The sequence below is a fragment of the Carcharodon carcharias genome, chromosome 3 (genome assembly GCF_017639515.1).
Source record: "Carcharodon carcharias isolate sCarCar2 chromosome 3, sCarCar2.pri, whole genome shotgun sequence".
NCBI lineage: Eukaryota > Metazoa > Chordata > Chondrichthyes > Lamniformes > Lamnidae > Carcharodon > Carcharodon carcharias.
The window spans coordinates 34360397-34372429 of NC_054469.1; the positions used below are offsets into that span (position 1 = coordinate 34360397).

General features: G+C 40.0%; 1 protein-coding gene across 5 annotated transcripts in view; it reads left to right on the top strand.

Annotated features, from left to right (window-relative positions):
• Positions 1 to 12033, top strand: part of ube3c (ubiquitin protein ligase E3C) — a 169531-nt gene that overhangs the window by 98044 nt on the left and 59454 nt on the right. For all 5 annotated transcript variants that reach the window (XM_041184414.1, XM_041184418.1, XM_041184415.1 and 2 more), the window contains exons 17-18: positions 8531 to 8628; positions 9164 to 9296. In XM_041184414.1, the coding sequence (XP_041040348.1) occupies positions 8531 to 8628; positions 9164 to 9296 (231 nt within the window). The remainder of the gene's footprint in view (positions 1 to 8530; positions 8629 to 9163; positions 9297 to 12033) is intronic.

Consider the following 12033-nt stretch of genomic DNA (forward strand, 5'->3'; position numbering starts at 1 on the left):
TCAATCTTATTTTCTATGGTGAAACTGGTTCAATGTCCAGGTACTTGACGCAATCCGCATAAAGCAAAAGTTATTAAAATAGTTCTGAAGGTAAATCATTTTGGCACTTTTATTAAGATTTTATCTATTGCTACCTGCCACCTCATAACTCAAACCATTGCATCAGTATTTGGAGCATCATATTCAGGTTTCTGCCATAAGTTGACAGCGTGGTTTAGGCATGTTCATAGAATTGTGAAGCACAGAAGGAGGCCATTTGGCCCACTATATCTGTAATGGCCCTCTGAAGAAACAGTTAACCGAATGTCACTCACCTGCCTTTTTCCCAGTAGCCCTACAAAGTTTTCAGTTTCAGATAATGATCCAGTTCCTTTTTGAAAGCCTCAATTGGCCCTGTCTTCACCACGCGCTCAAGCAGTGCATTCCAGATCCTAACCATTCGCTGCATGAAAAATATTTCCTTGTATTGCCATTTGGTTCTTTTTGCCAATTAATTTATATCTGTATCCTCAGGTTCTCGATCCTTCCAGCAACGGGTACAGTTTTTCCCCACCTACTCTATTCTGGACCCTCACGATTTTGAATACCTCTATCAAATCTCCTCTCGATCTTCTCTTATCCAAGGGGAGCACTGTCAATTTCTCCAATCTTTCTACGTTGCTGAAGTTCTTCATTCCTGGGACCATTCTCGTGAATCTCTAATGCTTGTAATTCCTTCCGAAAAGTGGCTTCCAGAACTGGATGCAATATTCCACTTGAGGCCGAGCCAGTGTTTTTGTGTTTTAACATAACTTCCTTGCTTTTTTACTCTATGCTTCTGTTGATAAAGTCCAAGAATAATTAACTGGATGAGAGCCAACTTCGATGGGGCAAGAACGGAGCTGGGCCAGATAGACTGGAATGAAAGGTTGGCAGGAAAAACTGTAGCTGAACAATGGGCTACCTTCAAAAAAAGAATTGGTTCGGGCACAGCCAAGGTATATTTCATCGAAAGGGAAAGGTAGGGCAAACAAATCCAGAGTTCCCCAGATGAAAAAGGAGGTTGAAATTCAGATTAAAAGAAAAAGTGCACCTATAACAGGTTTCAGGTAGAAAATATAACTGAGAACCAAGAGGAATACAGAAGCTTCAGAGGGAAGTTGAAGAAGCATATTAGAGAAGCGGAGAGGGAATATGAGAAAAGACTGGCAGCCAATATAAAGGGGAATCCCAAAGTCCTCTACAGACATATAAATGGTAAAAGGAGGAGTAGGGTCCCTTTGGGACCTAAAAGAAAATTTTACACATGGGTGAAGGGGCCATGGTTAAGGGACTAAATGAACACTTTGCCAAGGAAGTAGATGCCACCCAGGCCATGATGACAGATGAGGAACATCTGTTACTAGAAGGGTTCAAAATTGACGAGGAAGTGTTGAATTGACTGTCGGTACTTAAAATTGACAAGGTACCGTGACCGGATGAGATGCACCCAAGGGTATTGAAGGAAGTGAGAGTAGAAATTGCAGTGGCACTGGCCATAATCTTTCAGTCTTCCCTAGACTTGGGGGTGGTGTCAGAGGAATGGAGAAATGCAAACATTACGCCCTCTTTCAAAAAAAGGTTTTAAGGATAAGCCCAGCAATTACAGACCAGTCAGTTTTGGGCAAGATTCCAGAAACAATTATTTGGGATAGAATTAGTAATCACCTGGAAAAATATGGGTTGATAAGGAAGAATCAGGATGGATTTCTAAAGGGGAAATCGTGTTTAACTAACTTGCTGGTGTTTTTTGAAGAGGTAACAGAAAAGATCGATGAGGGTAATGCTATTGATGTAGTGTACATGGACTGTCAAAAGGCATTTGATACAGTGCCACACAACAGACTTGTGAGAAAAGTTATTGCTCATGGAATAAAAGGGACAGTAGCAATGTGGATACAAAATTGGCTGAAAAATAGGAAGCAGTGAGTAATGGTCAATGGATAGTTTTTGGCCTGGAGGAATGTTTGTAGTGGAGTTCCCCAGGGTTCGGTATTGGGACCCTTGCTTTTCCTGACATATATTAATGATCTAGATCTTGGTGTGCAGGGGACAATTTCAAAGTTTGCGGATGATATGAAGTTTGGGAGTGTTGTGAACTGAGGAGGACAGTGTGGAACTTTAAGAGGACATAGGCAAGTTGGTGGAGTGGGCAGATAGGTGGCAGATGAAGTTCAATGCGGAGAAGTGTGAGGTGACACATTTTGGTAGGAATAACAGAGAGGTTATGCTGAATTAATATAAGACACTCATTAGACATCAGCTGGAATATTGTGTACAGTTCTGGGTGCCACATTATAGGAAGAATTGAACACATTGGAGAGAGTGCAGAAGAGGCTTACAAGAGTGGTTCCAGGGAATGAGAAACTTCAGCTATGAGGATAGATAGATTGGTGAGGTTGGGACTGTTCTCCTTGGAGAGAAGAAGGCTAAGAGGAGTTTTTGATAGAGATTTTCAAAATCATGAGAGGGCTGGACAGAGTAGCTAGGGAAAAACTGTTCCTGCTCGTAAAAGGATCAAGAATGAGAGGGCGCAGATTTAAAGTGATTTGCAAAAGAAGCAAATGTGATGTGAGAAAAAACTTTTTTACACAACAGGCTTGGAACGCACTGCCTGGAAATGTGGTGGAGGCAGGTTTAATCGAGGCATTCAAGAGGGCATTAGATGATTATTTGAATAGAAACAATGTGCAAGGGTACGGGGGAAAAGGCAAGGCAATAGCACTAAGTCAGATTACTCATTTGGAGAGCCGTTGCAGACACGATGGGCTGAATGGCCTCCTTCTGTGCCATCAAATTCTGTGATTCTGTGAAGAATTTGATAAAGTCCAGTTGCTGTATATGTTATTAATTGCTCTCTCAAACTGTCCTACCACCTTCAATGCACATATATACCCAAATCCCTCTGCTCAAGCACCCCCTTTAGAATTATACCCTTTATTTTATATTGTCTCTGTGCAGTTTTCCCAGTAAACTGAATAATTTCACACTTCTCAGCATTAAATTTCATCTGCCACTCATCCTCCCCTTCCACCAACCTGTTCATCTCCTTCTGAAGCTCTACAGCACATTAGCTGTTCATCAGATCTCTGGCCCTGTTCCCTTTTTAATAAATTTCCTAAGTATATAATAATGCTTCTGTTAACTTTCCTAATTTTTAAGTATCGGGGATGGGGGTGGTTTGCAATGCATTCAGATCTGGAGTTTTATCCATTCTAAGTTTGATTAGTTTAAGTTCTGTCTTCCACACCCCTAGCTTCTATCTTAATTGTCTTTATGTTGTTTTTTGATCTATTCTTTTAATGTGATCCCAGAGTGTTTTTTTTCTCTGGTAAATAGTCTGTTAGGATGAGTTTGTCTCAGTATTTGTTCATCCCTTATTCTATAAGAGATTTTGCTGAAGGCAAGGGTCTTTGTAAATAGTTAGCATATATATAAATGTTTTTGAATAAAGGTTAAGTAAGACTAATATATAGCTAGAGCTGCATTCTGAGATGCTACCTCGATACGCTGCTATCCTGCTCTCCGAGTGACATCACTGTGACATAGCTTCTTTTATACATGCTCAGTTTGCTCTTATTCTTTACTCAACATCTTCCCCGAAGTTAACTTTTCTCATAAAATGTTAACCTCGTACTGTTTACAGATCCCATCCAACTCCTATCCCCGCCCCGGTCACTTTCACCAAAGACGTCAATCCCCAGCGGTGTTCTCAGCTCCATTGGAGCACAAGTAGGGTGTGTTTGTTCCTTTATCTCCTCCTTGGAAGGTGCAAACATTGTTGGAGTAGAATAGCAGTTTTTCAGGCCAATTGGCTCCTGGGCTGTGACTCTTATGATGAATATAAAGGCAGTGAACTGAGGAAAAGCTGATTGAAGAGAGAACCCTTCTGGACTTGGACCATCACAACCTTTCAAAGGAAGGTAATGAACTGAGATTCACTCTCTCATCATTTTCTGCTTTGCATGCTGGGGAAAGATAGAAGTACCAGCTTGACAAAATGAACCTCCCTTTGGCCCCCATGAAGAACTTCGCAGTGGTATCTTTCACCACTCCTGTGATGAGAAGAGAAGTATTTGATACCTGATCTGTGAATGAATCTGGTAGATGAAAAGAGGAACTAAGAATATCCTGAAGACACTGCTGGATATGAGGAAAAGATGACCGCTCTCTCCACCCCCAACAATTACTTTTAGGGTACGAATTTCTCTTTGTGTAGGTAATGGTATGATTTCCGTGCTAGCTTCAGCACGTGGCTACTCTTCTGCAGGCAATAGGACCTTGGGTCAGCAGAGAAATCAGGATTGCGCCATTGTCAACAATGGAATAAATTTCAGGACCAGGATCAATAGGAAGTTCTTGCACAGTACACTGGTCTGCTGACATGCCTGATATTTCATTGTCAGTGTTGGGCGTTGTTACAAGAGTCTCAGTAGAAATAGAAGAGGCAGCTAGTGTCAATATTTCGTTAGATAATTGCTCTGTAATCAGCTATTCCGTCTGATGCTGTGCTAATTTCCTTAGATGGGGTACAGCATTTGCGCACCCCTCTACTGCAACATGTTCACTTTCTTTTGTTGCATCATTTTTAATGTGTAAATCCTCTCTGGCTTGGTAGTTTGACTGCTAATAGTTGGGTTTTTAGTTAGGTGTTCTCTTTCACATGGTTGGACTTCTCCAATCCTTGCTTATTTTTAATATTTTCAGGCTCCATTTGAGGCTCAACTTTAAACTTTTCTAAGGTACACTTCAGCTGTAGAATCTCTGTAGTTTGGGCCTCTTCTCCTTGGCTGAAAGACAGCTTGAATGCTTCTGTGGCTTGCTGATGAGATCAAGTGTGGGCTCCAGCTTACATTTGTGCAAATTAATAAACTTTCAACTTTTGCCATTGGTTTGATCCAATTTAGAGTTAAGGGTCTCATTTTCGCTGGATAGCTTTTTGCTACTGCTTGTAATTATTGCATGGGCTCAGTGGAATAAATAGACAAATTCACTTCAACAAAAGGAATTTCAAGAGATACAGCAGTGAGTTGAGCAATGGCAATGGAATCAGAGTGTGTTAAGGCGCAGGATCTCCTCTTCCAACAGATCATCTGCCTCTGCGGCAGCTTCATTCTTTTGCACTCTTTCCTGAAAGAGCAAATTAGGGTCTCGAATCTAATCTAGCGGGTGGTCACTGTCATTGTTGGTGCGTCCTGTTTTCCCCCTTTTATAGCCTATCTCCAAAGAGAAGTGAAAGATCTGCAATATCTTCCAGTGGCCCTAGGAATGGTGTATCTTCAATAAAGACTGGCTTACTGTGTAATGAGCTGACTCCAATTTCTGCTGCAGCTGGGGAGTAGAAAAGATTCAAAGCTACGCATGCATGTCTGTTTAAAAAGAACACTGCTGATTTGGAAGGACAATATCAACGATCTCTCTCCTGTTATAACAATCGATAGTCTGCATCTGTCCTGTGCTCTTATTGTGATACCTCTTGCACTTTGAAGTTGCTTAGAGAAAGGTTGCAGTTATATTGTTCAGCTCTGAAACTTTGTCAGATAGCATTAAAACACCTGCTCCTGTGTCTACTTTTAATTTGTTCAGATACCCATTTACCTCAATGTCAGCACTCCAAAACTGGTTTCCATTACCTGTGATTTCTGTTATTTCTCCAAGGCAAGTGTTTTCCAGGTCGTCAAGGTCTTGAATTTCTTGGATGGATGTTCCTTTAACAGAGTTCTCCTTCTGTCTTATGAACACAGATTTCCTGGAACGACAGACCACTTTAAAATTGCCTAACTTGCCACAGCCATAGCACTGCTAAATTTGGGTAGAGCATTCTTCCTGTCTGTGGACCTTTCCGCCACGGTGAGGACATCAAAAAGGTGCCAAATGCCATTTTCCAGGGAGTCTCCCAAGTTGTTGTCTTGCTGTACTTTCAGTTTTACAGCCCACAAATTGAAAGATTTCATCAGGCTGTTCTTGGAGATTATCCTTGCATCTTGAAAAAGCCTTATTCTGCCTCTGCCCTTCGCCTGGTCTGGACAGTTGTACAGCTTTCCTTAAAGTTAAATCTTCCGAAATTGTAAGAAATCAGAGATTATCACCTGAAATGCTGACAACGACTGTTCAATCTCTGGTCAGGTTGTCTTTTAGTATTCTATGTTCAGAATTTGTGGTTGGGCGGTACAAGTCATTGATGAATGGGTCAATCCCTTCAACTTATTTTTGACTGTACAGGTTAAACTTTGACCCCTCAATAACAATATTCTTACGAAGATTGAAGAATTAGTCAAAGACTCCATTGGCACCTTCCATAAGAGGCTGTCTCTTCATTCACACCGCCCCCCCCAAAACCCGGTCTACCTGCCATGCTTTCAACATCGTATGACAAAGCGCCAACTTTGATCTTTGTTCTCTTTAGTTGCGAGGCATGAGGCGTTGCGATATCAGGTAAAATGTTTCTCCAATTTTACTATTCATCAGTCTGTCTGCTGCCCTCAATATTTTGAAAAAATTCTGGTAGGGGCAAAGTGGATGATACGTTTGTTATATTCAGATCCAAAGCAGCATGTAATAATTTCCTTGCATGTCTTAATGGGCTCCATCCTGCGCTCAAATTCACCTTTGAAATGAAGCAGTTTAGTGACATAATAGTTGAGGAATCTGCGAGGGGGTTCTCGATCACGGTCTACTGCAAGCTCACCTTCACTGGTCAGTACACACACTGGGATTCTTACAGTTCCACACGCTATAAGATTGGCCTTATCCGTAACCTCGTAAATAGGGCCCAGGCCATTTGCTCACCATGCAAGCTTGTTGCTGAAGTAGCGCGCATCAAAGACATCCTGCGGGATAATGGCTACCCTGATCATATCATTCTGCACTATAGATCATACAAACTCATGAACGGACCTAAGGCTATCACTTTTGGCTTTGAAAAGTGCCCAATCTACCTCAGATTACCTTGAAAGGGCAGGGTGTCTCAAAACTTAGCACCAGGTGAAGCTAGCTGTTTCACACTACTGCTATGTAGTAGCAACATGAGTGGTATTTGCCACGAATAGGATGCTGCCGTCAAGCCAATAGGACGTTCTGCCTATCACACTAATGAATGCTACATAAATTTCCGTGCCAGTGTGATGCTAGGTATGTAGGCTGTATGTCCCAAAGACTGGCAATACGTATCAAACAGTATATTTGTAACAGGCAAGGTGCAGCCCGTGCTTGCAAAACTCAGCACCCAGTGTCCAACATTAGATGTGATTTCATGATTGGAAAATATTTGCTAAATAATCCTCAGTGTACTCAGAATTACACTGGCAATTAATTTAAGATTCAGTCCTGCGTCAGTCGGGATGTGAATGTCGGCTGGCAAGGCCAACACTTGTTGCCCATCCCTAATTGCCATTGAACTGAGTGTCTTGCTAGGTCATTTCAGAGGGCAGTTAAGAGTCAACCACATTACTGTGGGTCTGGAGTCACATGTAGGCCAGACCAGCTAAGGATGGCAGATTTCCTTCCCTTAAGGACATCAGTGAACCAGATGGGTTTTTACAATAATCTATGGTAGTTGTCCTGGTCAATTAATGATTGTACTGAGACAATTATTATTGCTGCATTGGTGTCTTGGCCAATATTTATTCCTCAGTCAGCATGACAAAAATAGATCATCTTGTCATCAACATATTGCTTTTGTAGGATCTTGCTTGGATGCTGCATGTCCTACATTACGTGACATTTCAAAAAGCACTTCATTGACTGTAAGGTACTTTGAAACATCGGTAATTGTTTTTTTTCTTTCTTTATTACTTTGGTCTTTGTTGTTTTCTCAAGCTTTACCTTAAATTTTTGCCAGGTTGAAGTCTTTTTAATATTCTAATAACTTCAGTTTGGGTTTATACTGGATTTAATTCGTTTTCTCCAAAAGTACCTATGGGTAGAAAAGAAGCAGCACTCCTGTGCACCAATTTCAGTTTCCTGCAGAATGCAACAGCAGATGATCTGATGAAAGGCCATCAACCTGAAACGTTAACTCTGCAATTCTTTCCACAGATGCTGCCTCACCTGAGTCTTTCCAGTATTTTCTGCTTTTATTTAATAGTTCCACTATCTGCAGTGTTATGCTTCAGGGGCTGTACTGGTGGTTGAGTCGTTTGGACACTTGTGTACGCATGTACCTATAATTTTCTGTGACTAATTGCTAAAAGTTCTTTGCTGCCCCAAAAGAAAAATGTAGAGAAGAAAATGGCAGGATATAAAACAAGACATGCAGTCGTATACTGCTTTTCATGATTTTGGGATATCCAAAGTGCTTTACAACCAATGCAGTACTTTTGAAACCATTGTTATAATGTATGAAGTACAAATGGGTGTGCATCTGTATATGTGTAATTAAGTTCTATGTGGCATTTGAACATCCCTGCATATCTGGCAGTTTCAGTGTCAGGTTTCTCTGTTAGATATTGTAGAATTTATTACTGAAATGTTGGCTATTATACCTCTCTTCTTTTGTTTTACATTTTTTCAGTTGGGCAGGAGCCAGCTCAGTTATCAGTATCTGAAGAACGTCATCTTGCTATTTTAACTGAACTACCTTTCGTAGTTCCGTTTGAAGAACGAGTTAAGGTAAATATTATTCTGCTATAAACTCTACATCCTAGAAGTGGTGAAGTATTATTGTCTATGACTGCCTTATGCATTCATGACATTTTGCTACCTGCTGTTTTATGGAAAGGGGCACCTGTTGTTCGAAACCTGTTACTGCTCCTATTAAAGTAGTGGACAAAGGAATATCATGCAAATAGATGAAACTTACTAACGTGGCAAATAAAACTAATTTTTCAGTTTTTTTAGCTAATAAGTAATACACATTAAAGTTTCTACTGTTATGAAAAATTCAAACATAAATCTTAGCAGTTTAAGATGAGGTGCTCTGGAAGTGTTAATATCCATCAGCCAGATAAACTAGGATTCTGGGTATGCTGCATTGTATAAAAGCTATGTAATTTAGTATAGGAAAATTAGATGACCAACTAAATAGGTTAGTAATTTCTAGTTGCATGTAAATTGTATTAATAAAATGAATATGCAAATATTGGCATTTATTTGACAGATTTTTTTCAGTTCACTTTCATCTAACCTCCAATGATTTCTTTTTAAGATCTTCCAGAGATTGATCTTTGCCGACAAACAGGAAGTGCAAGGGGAGGGGCCATTTTTAGACGGAATTAATGTTACGATTCGACGCAATTATATCTATGAAGATGCGTATGACAAGCTGTCACCAGAAAATGGTAGGTGAGGTGGAGAGCAGCACTTTTTCATTTGCATTTCTATAAGATATGCTCAGCAATGTCTTTATTTAACTTCAATAATTTTCTTGTCAGAGTTGAACACACCGTGCTTGAAAAAAATTCACAATTTCCTCTGAATTAATTTTAAAAATAATGAGAATGATCAGATGATTTAAGATTGCAATAACCATTTTCTTTGTTTTTGCAAGGCATTGCAAACAAATTTTATACTTAATTATACTCATGCAGGCTGGGCTCAGAACAGTGCATCCTGTGCAATGCTTAAAGTTATAACCTCAAGAATAGTTCCAGATGCACCACTGTGACATCTCTACCCCTTCCATCAGCATCATTAAAACTGCCAAACCATGGCTTGCCTTGTTTGTTGAACTTGCACTTATTGGAAACTATTTAGAGACAGAGCTAGCCCATTTGAAAACCAACAATTGTAATGTATTAATATGGCCCTCCTATTCACTACAATACTGGTCTACATTGAGGAAAATGGCAGCAAATTACAAGTTGACAGTAATAAACTTTCAGAATGAGCATGTGATTGACAAATGAATATCAACATAAATAATGAGGAATTACATTTTGATAAAAATTATGAGGTCACATATTACTTAAGTATTAAGAATTCAAATAGGGTAGAGAAGCCCAGGGATCCTGGAGCAAAATTACAGAAATCACTAAAAGTTGCGATTCAGATCAACAAGGCCATAACCAAAGCAAACCAAGCATTAGGGTTTCTTTCTAGAAGGATTAGAATTAAAAAGTATACAAGCTATGCTAAACCTGTATCTAACCTTGGTCAGTTCTGGTTGCTATATTACACAAAGACACAGATACGGAGAGGCTGCAAAAAATGATTTGCAAGGATGATACCAGAACTGAGGTTATATCTATCAGGACGAGATAGCGGGCTTGGTCTTTAGAATCAGAGAAAAGTTATGGTGCAGCAAGAGTCCACTTGGCCCATGTCTGCACCAGCCTAAAAAAGAAACTAGCCGCTCATTTCAATCCAACTTTCGAGCCTTGCAGGGTACAGAACTTCAGATGCAGATCCAGGTAACTTTTTAAATGAGTTGTGTTTCAGCCTCAGATACCAATTTAGACAATGAATTCCAGACTCCCACCACTCTCTGGGTGAAAAAGCTTTTCCTCCTGTCCCCTCTAATCCTTCCACCAATCACCTTAAGTCAATGCCTCCTTGTAATTGACCCTTTAGCTAAGGGAAACAGGCCTTTCCAATCTACCCTATCTGGCCCCTCATAATTTTGTACACCTCAAGTAGGCCACCCCTTGGTCTCCTCTGAACTAAAGAAAACAACAGTAACCTATCAAATCTTTCTTTTTGGCTTCAATTTTCAAGCCCTGGCAACATTCTTGTAAATCTCCTCTGTACTCTCTGGAGCAATTATGTCCTTCCTGTAATATGGTGACTAAAATTGTGTACACAAAATTCCATCTGTGGCCTAACCAGTATTTTATGCAGTTCCATCAATACATCTCTGCTTTTGTATTCAATACCTTGTCCAATAAAGGAAAGCATTCCAATTTATGACCACAGCTGAGAATTGTTCACAAACCAAATCCCAGACGGAACTTGACTTATGAGCCACGCCCGTTCTTTTTGTATTCTGAAAACGAGAAGAAGTCGTATTGATAGCAGGAAGTCCAGTAACACTTTTGGGATTTTAAAAATTAAAAGTATAAGTTTTATTAACAAGCATAAAAGAAAACTTAAGCACATAAGGTTACATACAGTTACACAGTTAAAATTAGTCTTACAAAACATTCCTCCAGAATGACTCTCTGCCTGGTCAGACCCAGAAGTAAACACCTTCCAGGCAACAATCTCTTAGATGTTTAACTATAAAAATCCAGTAATATTACCCAAGGCAATCTGCTGTAGCCTCAATAAAGGAATACCACATGACCTGTAACTCTCTTCCACCCTGCTGTGGAAAACCAAACTTCAGAATTAAACTGCTTTTTGCAGCTCAAGACTTTCCTAGCTTGACTGGATGGCTGTTTCAAACCTGCATCCTTTCCCAGCCCAGGGATACCGGTTCCAGCAGTTTTCAACTCAGCTACGGTAACTCTAGAATACCTTTTTTCCCCTTTCATCTCAGGTTTCAATGTTTTCACCCCTCTTTGAAACTCATATCCTTCCAAATATAAGATCTTTCATGTTTCCATCTTGCCTTTGCTTTCGGTCAATAACATGTAATATCCCCACTTCTATTTACCTATGGAACTCCAAGATGCAAACATGTTTCTTGATACCTCTGACTTCTTTTTGATATTCAAACTCTCAAATTAACTAAAATGCAAATGTTTCGCATGTACTTCAAAACCTAACAACTCTATCCTTTTCAGGTTTTAAAACCCCCCCAGACAACCTGTCTCCCATTAATCTCTGTCCAGCTTAATTGAGTCTCTCTCGTGCAGATAATTGAACTTAATTGAATCTCACACTCAAACACAGACTTCTTCACAGAATAACATTATTCCTCAAAAATATTTTTTAAAAGCCTCCATTTATCGCAATATGCTTTCTTTACCACTTTATCCACCTGTCCTGCCACCCTCAGGGACCTGTGGACATGCACTCCAAGGTGTCTCACCTCCAGCCTTCTCAATATCCTCTCGTTTATTGATTATTCCCTTGCTTTGCATTATCTCCCCAAATGCATTACTTCACATTTTTTGCGGATTGAATTCAATTCGC